An 18,570-nucleotide genomic window follows, 5' to 3' on the forward strand; every position below is an offset into this window, starting at 1 on the left:
AATATTCGTATACTTACTACACCGTTTTTTTTCAGATTGATTTGAAGATCCAATGTTGGATGTCTTTATCATGCACTTGGTAAGTATACCTTCTATATTGTTCTTATGTGTTAAAGTTATTAATTTGTGTATATAATTTAAGTTATATAGAAGTGAATTGCTTACCAGCGATGCAATTTAATCGCTATAACTAAAAAAATAATTAGGTAATTGTTATAATTCCTACAATTTTTACTTTAAACAATATTATTAGAATATATAACTAAAGTACAAATGTACAATTAACATAAAAATCATTAAACGTAATTCTTATTGTACATCCTGATGACAAATTTAAATATTTAATCTAATAAAATAGTACGATAATAGTTAAATCGTGATGTTGATAGGTATTTAATAATGATATAATGGTGTCAAATGAAAGATGGGTATACCGTAGGTCATATAAATATATGGGTATAAAATATTAATATTAATATTTTTTATATTATTGTTAACAACAGGCAACTCTATACAAGCTGATAAATAAATATCAGTTTTAAATCTCAAATACGTATCTACTCTAATAAAGTAATAACTCTAAATTATTAAAAAGAATCCTTTTAATATTATGATTATGTCAATCCTTATTTTACCATAATTTAATATTCGTGATCGACTTTGTCAAATATGAACATAATTTTTAATAAACCATTATACCAGTGGTAAGCTGGTTTATATACCCTGTGCTCGGGCTACACTATAGTCTATATTATGCTTAACAATAATACGATTTTAAATTTATTCACACATATATTTACAAATATATTATTTAAAATAAATGAAGAATGGTTACATTTTACCTATTATCAAAAGTAGATATCTGCATTAAAACAAAATTTGTAAGTTAATAATAGGTAACCTCTAAAAATGTATAATAACTAAACCTTAAAAATAGTTTTTTTTTTAAATATTTAAATAAATTTAAGTAGGTAAATTGTAGGTATAGTAAATAAACATTTTAATGGTAAACGTTAGAAAATGAATACACCATGATAAATATATTATCGATTTGTAGTTGGTTAGTATAAAACATTTTTCGTCGTGACATCACTGCTGGGTGCTATATTTTATCCATATTGTCCATTCAACACTGGTCTACCAACCATTGTAGTGACTATATTAATGTATAAACTAAATGCATACACACGTATATACTATATAAGTAATATAAACCTGAGTTTTTCCCTCCACGTACCAATTGTGATTTCATTATTTACTGAGCACGTCAATTGGGATGCGAACGATAGTAAAATATTTATTACACATAGTAAACAGGAAGGTCTCCGTGATCGTACATGTCCTGGGGAATGAACCATTGTTGGTCAGAAACGGGCAAGAGCAGAATTCATAATGAGAGCGCGACGCGCGGGTGTGTTGCCCTTTGAAAAATGTACCGCAGTTACGCACAACACAACTGATCTTGAAATACCTGCTGCGGTTTTTACGAAAAATGAATTTCCTCTTATATACCATTTTATAACCATAATCCGCGTTTTATTGTGTAAAATAAAACAACTTTGATGACAATACGGTTGTGTAAGATCATATTGAAAATTAATTTCGTTTAAGATCTACATTTGATTATCTTATTATACATACATAATATACGACCTACCAAGCTATATCATATGATTTATTTTACCAGTGTATATTACAGACCTTCTAACCCGGGGGGTATCGTAAATATTCAAGGGGGTATGCCTTAGAAATCGCATCACAATATACAATTTACGTAATAATTTCATAACTTTTTTCGAGGGGGTATACATTTTTCTCCGAAGGGTATTACTCCCCTCTCTGTCACCCCCCTAAAATAAACACTGTATTTTACACAAAAAGTAACGGCATTTTAATGATTTTATCCTTAAAAATATTTATTACATCCGAATTCTTAATCAATTAAAAATAATTGTTGTTTCATAGTAACTAATACAGATATAGGAGCACCTGTATTTAACAAGATTTCAATAAAAGATAACACATCATATGTTTGGGTTACATATATGTGCGTAAATTAATATATTTTAAAGTAAAAATGACTCGTTGTTCCTCTAGAATTATTATAGGTCTTTAATTTAATCGTTCACAATTTAAAACTTAACTAAATTAATAGGACATAAGAAAAGAATGCATATCAAACCAACAGATTCTATAAAATAATTGGACCCTATCCAAATGTGTTTCAACATATCAGTTATAATTAATTTAATACTATTCGTAGAAAGAATTAACACCTGATTGTATATTATAAAACTATACAATCTTTAAATCTACTTATCTGAAGGTAATTTAATGCAAATAGTATAGGATTAATCATTTAATCTAAAGATGTTCATACTGTTCATTAAAATTTACTGGGCTATATAGGAATAGTTTACGAAGATGAGTAGTTAAATAAAGTTATAATACTTATGTTTTATAATTTATAATAGAAGAATTACTTATTGGAACAACATTTTGTAAGGTGCCACTTTATTTTTCTCTTATAAACTTTAAATATATAGAACTAATTAAACTATTTACTTCAACTTACTTGATTTTATACTCCGAAATTCTCAACAAAAAAATTATTTTTTGTATTTGAAAATAGTTATCTACTTACATATATTAACATAAAAAAATGAATAATAATTGTACTTTAACCTGTATCTAAAAGTGTGTTCCATAAATTGTGAAAAATGTTTAAGAAAATAACTATTTACCTTTAAAAGAATTAGGTACCTATCCTATTTGTATTTATGATATTTTGCAATTATATAAATATAGACATTAGACGTATCACGTATAGAATAGAATCTAAATGTAATTTATATTTGATGAAATAACTTTCATTTATTTAATTATTAATTTTATGTATTTCTTCAATAAAATATTGATGAAACTTGTTTTCCAAAACTTAACTTTTATTCTAGTTTATTATATTTTATAGATCTTGATAATAAACTAGTATAATAATTTCTGAGACTAGTTCTGAAATCGTCATATCTTCTTGTTCAATATCAAGTTGATGACTTTCGTTTTTTTTTTGATGAAATTATCTTCGTTATTTTTAGCTAACATTTTTAATTAGTTAAACGTTTCCCTTGGAATACCTGGAATACCTATTGCATAATAATTAAATGTATACTTCATGTTATATATGTTTTTCGTTTCAATTTCATCCTACAATATATTTATATCTTAACTTCCAACTTATAAGCAATAACTCATCAGCACATGAGTTGCGTATCTGTGACAAAATTTAAAGTTTTAAGATATTATGAATTACAATCCATTATTTAGTATAGGCTTAAAGAAATAAGAAGGAAAATAAATACATATATAACTATAACTATATAAAGATGGCTGTATTGTAAGTGCTCATAAGTTTTATTTTATATGCATAATACGCTACACAACGAGTGTTTAATTAATTGACTTGATCCCGGACGACGGCCGCAATCCCCGTCCTTTATACAAACGAGTATGTACTATTCAGGCACAACGATAAAATATATACTCGTATTATACAACTGACAATCTATTACATGATGTTTCCAGGGCTGATTCGTTTAGAAATAACAAAACATTATATTATAGTAACATCTTTTCCATAAAACATGATGCCATTTAACAGACAGATATCGCCATTCATATGATGCCGGGGTGCCATTTATATAAATTATTAAAATATGACCGTTTTAAAATCTGCTAAGAACTTACTATAATAATACTACATTACTATGGGGTTGATAAATGCATAATTTATTTAAATATTAAATTATTCAGCTAACTTGCGTACATAAATGACTAGGAAGGTGACATCAAATCTAGGTTTATCATTAAGATAACTAGTTTACATGAATCCTTAACAGAAGTAGCAACTAGCAGCCACTTATAGATGATAATATTGTCACTAGCTAAAATTTTAGGTTTACCTAATTTTTAAATATCAGTAATAAATTATCAATTGTAAATGTAATAATGCATTTGATTTTTTAAGCCATGTCATATAGAATTTTAATTATTTATTATAAACACCCTGCAGTATAAAAATACAGTTAATACATAATTTCAAATTCATCTTTCAAATACAGATTGAACCATAAAAATTCAATACAAATATATTCAAAAAATATTGTTTTATTACTTATAGCCATTAGGTACTCAAAAGTGATGTTTAAAAAAAATCAAAATTTTTAACTTTGTTGCAGAAATATTCAATATAAAATTATTTATAGGATTCTTTAATATATAATTTCGAATGTTTAAGCTCTGATGGTAAGTGACAGACTGGAATTAAAGGAAAAACTATCTACTTAATGTTTTCTAGTAATTTTGGACAATAAATACTACTTATTCGATTTGTAAATTTATAAATACGTAAATCTCATATCAGTCTTTAAGTGCCTGTCCACTTCTTATATTATTAATATTTTTTTTACGTATTTTAAAATAATTTGGATTGTTTGTTACTAATCATACTTCTTAAATTTATATTTATCATCGAAAACAATGACAGTAAAAATGTATAAATATTTTAAAACATGATTTAATTCAGGCTATAAGCGATCGAGTCTTAACTAAAAAATATATCGGAACATAAACAGAATATAAAATTATAAAATATTATGTATGTATACATGTAGAATGAAGTAGGTACTCTCTGTACGTTTTTATTTGTATTATTATTTTTGCGGTATGCATTTCAAACCGGTTTGATTGCGTATAGTATTCGATACAAATACGCAAAAAAATAACATATCGCCAAACAGTCGCCCTGCAAAGAAGAAAATAATAGTTGCGACGTTTTTGCCCGTTCTTGGGACGGTAGTAATAGTGTTCACGATGTTTATCCGATACATACTTGTACGATGGATGTTCCTGTCTTCTAACAACAATGTCTGCAACTACCTGCATGGTTGTTTATTCCTCTGCCAATACATACTTACTAAATAAAACATATAAGACTAATAAATAAACGGGTTTTAGTTGAAACAAAACTTTTTCAAAAATTCAAATTATCTTATGACTTATTTAATAAATTTTCAATTTTGAATAACTATCTATTTGAACTTTATTATATTTCAAACAAATTTAGTATACTCGTACAATGATTATATTTAGGCTAAACTCTTTAATATATAAGTATAATATTTTTATTTTTTGGTAATTCAAGTATTAAAAAAAATTAGTAAGCTTATACGTGTAATAATATATATATATATAATATTGTTGTTATTGTATTATAATTATATAGTTATATTATAATATATTAATATATGTACACAAAATTGAGAGAGTTATATATATTAAATAAATAAATATTGAAATACAGACACACACATATATACCATATAGATATAGATATATTACATAAATTAATATCCTATATCCATGATCACGCCACATGTGGTCTGCATATAAATACGGGAAGCAAGCCCATAATATCTAGTCTACCATTCTAAATTGTAGAACTTATATGTGATATGTGAGCTGTTTCTCGTCTCCACATTGCCACTCACCTCTGGGACTACTGTCCACCGACATTTATTTATAGTAACTATGTCTCAGGTAGAATAATATAATTCAATCTTCAGATTTAACTAAATGTATCTTAGTATATGTTACTTTTAAAAGTTACAAAACTGTTTTAAATTATTTAATATTTAATTATTCCATGTTGCGTTAGTTTTTAATTTAAATTATATATACTTTCAAACATTAAAAAAATGTGTAACATCGTAAAATAAACGTAATGTCCAATAAGAGATCGTATGGACTCATTACAGTACTATAATTATTAATATTATTATGAAATAAAATAATATATATTTTTAATTTTAATTTAACTTTATTTATTATGAAAAAAATGTATAAGTAACACCTATATTTAAACACATAAATTTTATAAATTAGGAACATTTAAGTTTAAGATATAAAGCATGGTATATACCTATAGAATATACAATTGTAATATATATTTATAGATACCGATTATACGATAGCGACTACTATAGTGAAAAATACAGTCTCATTATAATTTGACGGAAGTGATCGCCGTACATCACGCCTTATGATACACAGCCACACAGGTAAAAGCACCTGTATTATAGTCCTGTATTCCTGTGTACCTATAAAGTAAGAAAAAAATAATATAATGTATTAAAAAAAAAAAAAGGAAGAGAATGTCTTTGACTATAAATAATAATAATAAAACTAGCCGGTCTTTCCACACGTGAGGGCCAAAGACCTCCGATGGACTTACTGCAGTGTTTACAGTTTACATCATGCCTGATAATATGTCTTGTCACGGTGGGCCGCGCGAATATGTGTACACGAGACACGCAGCATCTACTGTTGATTTAGCACTCCTAAGTAGTCTGTATGAATAATTTCGTGATAGATGAAAAAAAAGTATTGAGTGTATAATATGCATGCATATTACCTATATAAATACAATACTATTTTAATATTCAAAATACTTCTTACGGTTTTTATTCAATAAATTATAAATTTTATTCATATATGTATATAGGTATGTATTAAATAGATTTGTCTAAATCAAACTATCAAAGAAACGAATATATCTGATTTTAGGTATTTAAAGACATACTATAATATATTATGTCTTATTTTTGGTATAATATATTATAATATTATACATTATACAAATTATGTACTATTTGTTGATATTTATAATATAAAGATTATATATTTTTTCTAATATAAAAAAAAGAAACATTTAAATTAACTATTCTTCGTGGGACACTCAGCACACATCAATTATTATAAATCAGTATGAAATAATTATCCATAGTAATAAAAAAAATATTGGTATATTATATAGTATTATAAGCATTATACTATAATAAGTTTAATATAATGATACATGTCCTCACACATTAACATATTTATAATATTATCAATAACAATACAAACCTTTTTTATATGGATTTTCAATCAAATTTAAATTAATATTAGAATTTCAACTATAGCTACCTATATAATTATATGTTTTTTTTGACAAATAATTAAAAATGTGTATAACGTTTGGATATAATACATATTATAATATGTTGACAAAATCGATTATATATTTAATTAAATGGTAGAATAAGCATTCAATTGTATGCTTAAATAAAAATTCGTTATTACCATTTGATTTATATTCTTATTGAATGAATTACTGTGAACTTATGAATATACTAAACTAATGTATATTTTGAATGATTTTATAATTATTATTTTTTTATACTAATTAGCATTTACTATATCAATATATTTCAATATATTTATAAACACAAATCAATGAAAATAAATTTAATTAGTTATATTTTAATTATTTTCGTATATCACAAATTTATAATTTAGTCTCATTTGCACAATTTTGCTATGATAGTTTCGTCACAGCATATTACTATAATAATAATATTTAGATTGAAAAAAATGTGTGTATGCTGCTTGTTGTGACTTGTGAATATTACGATTATTTTTTTTTTTACAGTAGGTTGTAGGTGTTTATTTCATATCATCTAGTTAATATACTCGATACTGTCAATAAATGCGTTCATCAAATTAAAGCAAATATATAATATCGAAATATTTGGAACTTCAAATCGAATATCTATTTAGTTATTGCAGCTGATATTATATTTTAATATTTTATATTATATTTTTCAGTAAGTACCTACGAGTATATACTATGATAAAAATCATTATCAGTTAACTGGAAAATAACATTGTATAACAATGGACATAATGTAACGGGTTTTAACACTAAAGGTATTCAGTAAAGCCTATACATTCTTATTTTTTTGTTCATAAATGCACTACACGATTTTTCACGACACCTACCGTAGATATACCCACCTATATTTCAGTATGTGAAATGAAATTCTTTAGAAATTCTGTATCTACACAGCCATTAATGTAACAAATTTGTTGTGGACCGTGGTAAAAAAAAAAACACCTTAGATAACATTACTGTATACCTACTTAAACAATTTTTTTTATTCATAAATTCTTTTTGAAATAAAAATAACATAAAGAGCATTCCATAAATGGGTAATGGATAAAGTATATAAACATTATTACACTTAAAGTTTTTAAGGCTCTAAACAATGTATATTAAACTGTGAAAACATGTTCAATAGATTTCAAAAATCGAACAATAATAGGTTTAACTATAACTTTTTATATAACAATTAAACAAATAAAAATTATAAAAATTATGTATAGATGTTTATTATGTGTATACACTATTCTTATGCATAAGTATACAAGTTTGTAAATTAAAAATATGTATTTTATTTGATTTAAATACATTATTATACTAGTATTAACAATAGTATAAATGGATTCACACACGAGTATATACGACACATCATAATATTTTATTATGTAGTTGGTTATTATATCATATATTACCATATAGGTAATATATAGAGTTAATATTATGTTTACCCTAAAGCTTAGAAAGTATTACCTGTATAGTACCATTGACTATTCGGTTAATAATATTTTCTCACGCCCAGTCAAACGTAAAATTTAAAATAAAAATTGTATATACGATGTAGTTGAATAAATAGTACTGATGTAATGTTTAATTATTCATAGATAATTCAATAAAATTAATTATATTTAATTAATATCATATCATATATTCGGATAATATTTATATATCAATATAATATTTACTATTATATATATATATATATATATATATGCAAATTCACGTTTACACGTGAATTGATTATAAAATAATTAATATTTACATTTACATTTTTTTTTTTAATGCAATGTTTTCTATCGCTGTTATTGTTAAACGACCTTCTGAATGGAGATGAATGCGAAATTATAAATACCGGTAGTGTAAACACGCATAAATCTTTGGAAGTCATTGAGATATACTACCTACTAAATACTTATTTCAATGGGTACATTTCTGAACGACCGAGAAAGTGACCAAACATGTTGTGAGATAACACACTGGCATAAGAGACCCGGCGGGGGCTTGTTGTGCGGAGCAGAATGCTCGCGATTAGAACAATCCGCACTCCACGGTAAAGGTGAACATTCTTTCTCAATCATAAAATTTATTAAAACAATTACGTATGAATAAATATCTGATGATAATGATCTATCCAATATCTTTTAAATATAATGTAATATAAACACGGCGATCGGTTTGGCGATACATTTTTTTTTTTATTATTTTGTAATCAATCCTGTGCTTGTACTCTGTAAGCTATCTTAATGCCTTGCTCCCTCGTCTCGCATACCGTAGTAAATCATATAAATATAATACAAACACTAATGCACTATATGGGTGCTAAACTTCTTTGGCATTCTCGACTGATAATATACTAATTAATAAATCGTATTAAATACGCATTCTTCACTCACTAACGACGATGATATTTATTTTATTCGTCCTTTACATTTTAAGTACCTATTTAAATGACTATTTCATGGCTGCGTATTTCAATAGCAATATGTATCAGATAAATCTAAATGGTATACTTTTAAAATGAATAACTATTGGTTATACTAAATTAATAATTGTAATTTAATACAAATATATCAAGTTAACACTATGTATCATAAATAATTATGATTTATCCTATAATAATAATGTACGATAATAAATATAATAGACAATATTACATTATAAATAGATTTTTATAATTTAACTAATGGATTAATTGATCGTGTAGTTTCTTTATATTATTTTAAAATTGATTTTTATTCAAACTAAAAATAATACATTTTTAAAATTTTTATAGTATGTTTTAATTTTCAAATATTTGGCATATGCCAATGTGCCATTTATTACTTCCTCATGATCTGGACTGTGGAGTTTGGTATGTGTATAGATCCCAAGTCCCAGATCTAATATTTTTTACATTCCTAAACACTCCTGCAGTATCATATAAATAGATGATTAATCAGTTATTTATAACAAATTGCATACAAAATACAGATATCTTAAGAAATAGGTATAGATATAACTTATGTTACTTAAATTTAATATTGAAACATCTGTGCGTGAATGTGTCTAATGTTAATAATATAAGGTAAAAGCAGGAATCCATACAAATATTTTATAAAGTTTGGAAAATACCTAATTAAAATTTAAGATTGTAATAATTTTGAGGAAATATTTCTATAAAGAGTTACCACCATACTCTTTGTGTCTATATAACATATTTAATATTTATAACTGTTTTTCATTAAAAATTCTTGTACTCTATGATGGAGTTATAAAAAATCTATAACGTATACGATGTATATATAGGTGCATCTAAAGAAATTAATGAAACTATTGAATATACTTACCGGCATCCAGAAAAGATCTTGAATACTATGTTATATTTTTACATACTTTCCATCGCCATATTGTCATCGTCACGTGTTTCGTCGAGACGTGTATACAATACCTATAACGTTCAGTATTGGTAGGTAGGTAGGTATTATATTAGTTTTACAATAGAAGAAGAAAATTAGAACTTCATGTAAAATAATGCCTCGAGGAATTTGGACAATATTAAAAACTGTTTAGATCTTAATACAACATCACACAAATTGGATTCTTTTGTTTTGCACCTTAAATTGTATATCATAGCTTTAAAATAATTAGAAAATATCCTTGGCCAGTAGAACACGAGAGTATCTATACACATCATTTATCTGGGGGCTGTCGGCCGTGTATATCATCTTTAATATTACATACCTACATACAAAGGCGTGGTCTATATATTGATATTACACAATTACATGTACGAATAACGATAAAATGATTTATCGACATGCACTGCAATGTATATTAAAATATAACTAAATTTTATAGTATACATTTATTTTATTTTATATTTTTTATGTATGTAATAATATGTGTCGTATTTGTAAAACTAAAATTATACATAGGTACACAATATACCAATACAGTTATCATCTGTCGCTACATAACTAAAATAATAATGATTTTTGTTAAATTATTTTACAAAAAACAACTATTCCAAATATTTTCTTTTTTTTTTTAGTAATCATTTTATAATCTATTATCTATGCATTAGTCAAAAAACAATTGCTATTTGAAATTATGAATATATTGTGATTCAAAAACATGAATAAGATTTTATAAATAATACATTATACAATATTAATTTAATTTATTATATAAAATATTTCATATGACTTTATATTATTTTATATTTTATATAAAAATATTATACACAATTAAAAATTATAGAGGTATTTCTTTAATACTTGGAAGTATAATAATCTTTATTCAAATCGCTTTAACTGCAGTTTATTTTTTTATAAATTACATAATGCATTGTACGTATTACATATTATACATTGTTATAATATAGGTACGTAAAAATACAAAAAACTATAAGCAGCAGAAAAAAAATGTTTTATTATTCTTTTTATACATAATATTCACTTCGTTTAATGTATAAATACGTTCAATGAACTTGAACATATTATGGTAAATATTTTATTTAAATTTAATAATTTATTTTTTGATACATTTAAAAAATAATAATTCATTTTAGATGATCTGATGGTTAGTCTCAATGTTTAAATCTATATGTGGACGTAAAGAATTCAATATAGGGAGCTCTCTAATAAACTATCATTATTATTTTTGAGTTTTAGATCCGCAAAAAAAAGCATAATATTATGTAGACATTTAAAAAATATATTTAATTCGTAATTTGTGATGACTTTTTACCAAAAAAGAAAAAATGAGTAAAAATAATAATATATTTTATTATTTAAAAATGATTGCCTTCTTACTTTTGAAACGACTAAAATGACTGTTCGAACGGGTATTAGAGGGAAACAGGGAAGGTTGATTTCGGGTGAACGGGCCGCGCCCGATTTCTTGGTATTTACTAAAAACATAGTAAGCTACCTAAACTGACTGTGTATCGAATACCTTTATGGCTGTATATCTAAAAATTCGTACAAAATAGAACTATTACGAATTATAATAATTACTAACTAATAGAATAGTCGTAAAATTGATTTTCATGACACATAAAATAATCATACTATATTCATATGATTATAACTTTAAAAGTTATTGACTTATAACTACTCTTACATGTATCTACACGTCTTCTCCTATTTATTCGTTTACAATCTTAGATTCGATATCGATAACGAAATGTACTTCTCAATGGGAGATCGCGACCACTCGGAAGGTTGATGGTTATCACCGTACAGTGACTTAAATAATATATATAATATAACAGAATGGTCATTGGCTTCATAAATCATAATGACCCTTTGTTTGAAGTTTCTGATACTGTTTATAATGTTCATTTTCTTACATATTTGATTCTTGTATTAGTTATTAACTCGACTGGGTCTAATGTATTGGTTTAAATTGGTTTTGTTTACTCCGTTGTTTTTTCTCGTATATGGTTATAATGTATAGGTGCTCTGTTAGTCTGCTAGGTAGCTACTCGTAATCCAGATAAAGAATATAGCATACACCCTTTGATAAGAATGAAAACCGGTAATTAGTTTCATGTAAGGATTTATTTTATATATTTTATAATTATCTTGTTTTCGTATTGTAAATGTGTCTTCAAAAAGAATGATGTACCCCAATAAAAGAATTTGATCAACCAGATATGTCCATAATCAACTGGTACTTGGTAGGTATGTACAATGTACATTCTTAAGGAGTAGTACCTAACCATACGCTCAGAAGATTATAGCTGTATACCTGGGTGTATATTTTTAACCGTGACCTGTTTCGAAAAGTATAATATCCAAGTGAACTCGATCTTCATATCACCCTTGTTGTAAGTAAGGAAACGATTGTTATTCGGTCACGGCTATATAGGACTAATCTATATGGTTTATTGTTCGACGTTCTATAACGCTATCAGTCACGCTCGCATAAAATGTCTTTGGAACAATAAAAAGAACTTAATACCTACTCTACACCCGTTCAATTATTATTACTATGTCTGTAGGAGAGCCTAAAAAAACGAACTTTGATAGCTACCGGTTTCTATATATTCTACACACTCACTCCACAGTCACTTGTACTATATACCGTTTTATAAATAACTAGAACCAACCAGCCAGGTATAGATCGTAGTTAAGAAAATGCTGAATACTCATATTTTTCATAGGCGTATAAATTGTATGAATACTATTAACATTTCGTGTAAGATAATTTTAAGGTAATATAATTATGTTTAATATTTATTACATTGATGTGTTTAATAGAAACTTTTCAATATTTTATAGAAATAATATAATATATTTTAATGTTTATTGTAATTTATAAAATATATAAGTGTTTATACTTGGTATTAATAGGTAATAATATTAACAATAATTAATATAGTGATAAATATTATATAGTAACTATATAATATGTCTAGAGCAATGATTTGTATATGCACTAAAAGTATCGAAGTATTCCATTATTTAATATGCAAGAAAATTTTTTTTTATTTATATAAAATTCACAAATTAATCAACTTACAATAATTAATTACTTAAATAAACTGTGTATTTAAACAATTTTAGTTTTAATATGCAATATATTTCAAATTTTGTAAAAATATACAGAAATATGCAAAAAAAAAAATTCACCATTAGATTCAAATTGTTATGATTTGTCAAGATAACTGACAAAAATCTAAAAAACTATAAAGTAAAAATATATGCAATTGCATAGAAATCCGCGCTCTATATAAGTCACACATTGCAGGTCATAGAAACCTTTAAAGTACCTACGTTTAAAAATATCCACCAGCCGTCAGAAATATTATTTTAGTTTTCAACGAATCACTAGACAAAATCAATTTAAACATTTTAAACTAGACTACTAGACTTCTAAGTGCACTTTGAAGTTTTTTTAAATTATATCTAGCCATTTGTTTTTTATACCATACGAAATTATATTTAATGTTTATTAGGTATCGATTAAAATTTAAACTCAAGTATTCAAAACATTATTTGAAAATAATAATAGACAATAATTTATTGTAATTATCTACGTCATATTACTTCTATTAAAAAAAGGTGGTATATCCTTAAAAGTTAACTTCCGCATAAAATGTAATTTATATCAAGATATTATATTATTTATAGAATTGTAAATACTTTCCATAGGTACATCTGTTATATAATGTCATAATGTATTTTTAAATTGACGAATTTAACCTCAGTATGCTAAATATACGTACCACAAACATGTTTAAAATTTTAATATAAATTAAAAAAATAAAAACTTATTCTACATATGGTTTTTAATCAAACAAAAATTAATGTACTACATATTTAAATTGAAATTTACACAAAATACTGCAGTGATGCATACCTGTAGTAGTTACACTACTACTGCCGCTTCTGGCTCTTCAATAATAATTATAGTATATTCTAATTTCTAATACATCACTTTTGATAAAAATATATTCTCTTCTCTAAGATAATAAGGTCAATATTTTGTTTCAGGTCCAATAAACAAAATAAATATGACTGACTTCCAACGAACTCGTAGCAAGGTATGGTTCCCCAACTTGGACGATGATGATGAAGATATCCATCATTCGTGGCGCCGACAACCATCCTCATCGCCGGAGAGCAGACGTGTGTCATCTGGTAGCCCCAGTAATGGTAGTCATAAATCGCAGGACTCCGGTTTTTCGGACTCCGAAAGTAGTCCCTTAGGATCGTCTAAAACTTTACCAAAAGAAAACAAGCAACATGAAAAAACAAATGCGTTTACTGAACAATTGCCAGACGGAGTGTTATCTGAAGCCTCAGTTCCTAGGCTCTCTTCGCCTTGCGAACCTCAACCACAATCACCCGATCACTGTAATTGTTTTCTACCAGCGTGCGAATTATCTAGAAAGTTCCGTTCGTTTGAATACGTTACTGCCGATGAAACGTCGCCGTTTAGACTAACTACAAAAAGATACGAGGAAGAACCACGCACACCAAACCGAACATGTTTTATTGTTGATGAAATACCAAAAACTAACGCAATACTACTGTCGACTCCAAGCTCAGTGAAAAGTTTTGATGGCCATTTTGATCAGTCAGAAAACGTTACCGTTGTAGAAAACATAAAGCAGGACTGCGTCAAAAATAATGAGTTAATAATCGATCCACCTACACCGTTTGTCGATTGTTTTAACAATGAGGACATAGTGAGTCTGTGTGAGTCCGACAGACCGGGTACACCTGAGCATACGTCCACACCGAAATCGACTAAAAACAGATGTTGTACGCCTAGATTACATTATAGAAAAGATTTACAACTAAGAAAACCAAAACATCTAAAAGATAGCTTTAACAGGTAAATTTTTAATGCAATATACTAATATTAATATTATACATTATATAATAATATATAGTACCTAAGTACCTATTATTAAATAATACGCTCAAGCACATTACATAGGTATAATGTGTTTTTTTTCATTAAATGACAAAAAATAGATATTTATTTGAATCTAAATTAAGGGAACCAACTTTATAATTACTGTGAATATTTATAAAATATACCATACTTTATGATTTTTTCTAGAATTGACCGTGAAAATGAAGTGCCCGTTGGTCAGTGGTTAAACGAACTAAGGTTTAGATGTGAACCTGAATGTATGACCACTCTACAATCAAAATCAATAGCAACTTCAGAAGATGCTTGTCGTTTTTCTACAATGGTTTGCACCGATTCCGAAGTTGTGCGGGACCTTTATCAACGTACAAAAGTCATATCTGATGAATTTATTCAAGTGTACAAGTAAATGTTCTTATTAGTTTGTTTATATATCACATGGTAATTTATTTAACTTTTTTTCTTAGTGTTTTGAACAAATGTCCAATTGATAATTTTGGACCGTCTGTCCAAACGTTAACTGGTTTGTTGTTGGACTTTGTTTGTGATCACGAGAGTGAACTACCTGAGCACGGCCAAGGGTTGTGTATGGACTTAGTCGATGTTTCCGAAAAACTAAGAATTCATGCTAATCGACGTTTAGGCAACAGAAAGATTATTTTAAACGATGTTTCAGCATTAGGACAAATATTTAGCGAATTAATTGACGCTTTATTAATGAAGAAAATACAAGTAAATATTGATAATTGATACATTTCGAATTTGGAACATTTTCATCGAACTATAATTTATACAATTTGTTTAAACTTGTAGTCATTGGTGAACATATTGGAAGAACCAAGCACTGATGTTGAGCTCGTTAAAACCATGTCCAGTATCAATAGTCTAGGATTGGAAAGTGTTCATCTCGGTAGTTTGGTAACGAAGTGCAATGGTGTCCGATCGTTATTAACTGTTTGTATAGAAGCCGTATCTAGTACCGTCAGATCAGCTGCTCTGCGTACACTGGCCATGGTGTGTTGCTCTTCGGACAGCATCAGACAATTCGAAAAGGTAACTAACTAAAATAATGAATTTATTATTACTAAATAATAAAAATAAACGTAAAATGAAATCAGAAATAACGATAACACAACATAACCTAATAATATAATTTATTAAATATAATCTATATAATTTAATATAATTATGTTTACTTGACGTGTTTAATTTTTAGGCCGGAGGCGTAGAGATATTATCGGACATATTGGGTAGTAAAAACCGCTCGGAAAAAGAACTTACCGACGCTGTGTCCGTGTTGGCTCAAATCACCGCTCCTTGGATCGAAGACAACCACGTCGTCAACGGGCTCAACGAATACCTGAACACTATTATATCCTCGTTGACGTGTATGTCATCAACTACTTATAATTATTTTATGTTATGTTACCCATATAAATATAATATGTGTTTTAACCGATTTTTTTTCTTAAACCTCCGACCCTAGACCTTGTAGAGACAACGCAGTCATCGGAAACGTTGTTGCTATCGTCCGCTGCGCTGGCCAACATCACGTTTATGGAACCTAACGCGATATGGACCATATTGAACATGGGAACAGCAGGCTCACTGATAGAAGCGGTCCGGAAAAACGGCACCAAGTCGTCGGTGTTTTTGCAGGAGCAAACAGCTACGCTTTTGGCTAACATGGCAGCAGTTCCTGAAGCCAGACCACACATGGCGGCCAACCACGCGGTGATCGCTTTGTTGTGTTTCTTGCAAGTTCGGCACTCCCCATTACAACGTGTTCCTGAAATATTGGCAGCTGAAAGGCTACAGCACAAGACTGCCATTGCCTTGTCCAGGTATTATATTTTTATACGACTACAAAACCAGAATATTGTTATATATTGGTATATATGCAAAACTTTTCTGATTTTACTTAGGACATTCAAATATTTATATATAAATACATATTAAGAACATTTCTCTTTTTATAATTTTTCCCGATAAAACTACATACCTAAATTAAATACGAATATACGATCAGATTTAATTTGTAAAAATAGCAGAAAAACACTCAAGTGCATATTATTATAATTATATAATATGTAAAATTATTATACCAATTTATGCAGGTTATATGAGGTTCACTATAGGTAGCATTAATTGCTTCCTGTAAAACATCGTGAGTTAGCAACTCCACGTGCATATTTAAGCTCTATACTTATTACTTACATATAATAATAATAATGTTAATTATTAATATACCTGCATATATTTAATATATTACACCAATAACATTAGGTTATTCATCAGTTTGGTAATTATATTATTTTATGATCGTAGACTGTGCAGCGATGTAGAAGTGTCGAAACAATTCGTGGAACTTGAAGGCGTTAACCGTTTGATAAGGTTGTGCAAAGACGAACGAGAACGAAATCACAGTGACGGTGTTCTAGTGGCGTGCTTAGTAAGTACCTATATTTAAGTTTGATATTTATATATCGGTGACTGCCTAGAGGCCCCAATATTCTAAGGGCGTCGTTCAAAACCATACACTTACCTACCATTCAAAATCATTCATTTTACAACATTCAATACTATACACATTTTTTCTATTGTTAAAAAAGAAAATTCAAATAGAATTCAAAACCACACGTATTTGATTCACAAGGAGTTTACAAATAATTGTGTTTAAAATGTTTTTATATAGGTATCAATTACGCTTTATACATTTTAGGGCCAATAGACCAATTGCGCTCAAAATATTTTACAATACCTATAGAAAACTTATTAGTTAGTACAATTATATTATAGTAAACAAATATACACTCCGATTTTTTGTGATTATAATGTTATATAATTAGTCACTTTAACCAGTAATCAATTGATTAATAAATAAGTTTTTGATTTTGAAGCATTTTAGTGTGTAGATTGTTTATGTTGATGGAATTAGATTGAACAATAATATTTTCATATTTGAAGGTAAGAAATTTTAATACAAGCGCTAAAATATAAGGAGTACAATTGATGATTCGTGCATGATTCGCAGTTAAAAACTAAACATTTATTATTGTTAAACAAATTGTTGTAAAAATAATTCAGTATAAGAGATTCTATAATTTGAATATTAGCTAATTAAAAATAATTGTATTTAAAAATCATTTAATATAAAATAAATA

General features: G+C 27.0%; 1 protein-coding gene across 1 annotated transcript in view; it reads left to right on the forward strand.

Moving 5' to 3' along the window:
* The window catches only part of LOC114131471 (protein inscuteable homolog), a 35,207-nt gene that overhangs the window by 13,578 nt on the left and 3,059 nt on the right, over positions 1-18,570 (forward strand). The window contains exons 2-9 of the mRNA XM_027996696.2: positions 36-79; positions 14,518-15,364; positions 15,596-15,811; positions 15,874-16,138; positions 16,220-16,459; positions 16,623-16,794; positions 16,893-17,250; positions 17,735-17,858. Coding sequence (XP_027852497.2) covers positions 14,538-15,364; positions 15,596-15,811; positions 15,874-16,138; positions 16,220-16,459; positions 16,623-16,794; positions 16,893-17,250; positions 17,735-17,858 — 2,202 coding nt within the window. The 5' untranslated portion in view covers positions 36-79; positions 14,518-14,537. The remainder of the gene's footprint in view (positions 1-35; positions 80-14,517; positions 15,365-15,595; positions 15,812-15,873; positions 16,139-16,219; positions 16,460-16,622; positions 16,795-16,892; positions 17,251-17,734; positions 17,859-18,570) is intronic.

Source organism: Aphis gossypii, chromosome 3, assembly GCF_020184175.1.
Source record: "Aphis gossypii isolate Hap1 chromosome 3, ASM2018417v2, whole genome shotgun sequence".
NCBI lineage: Eukaryota > Metazoa > Arthropoda > Insecta > Hemiptera > Aphididae > Aphis > Aphis gossypii.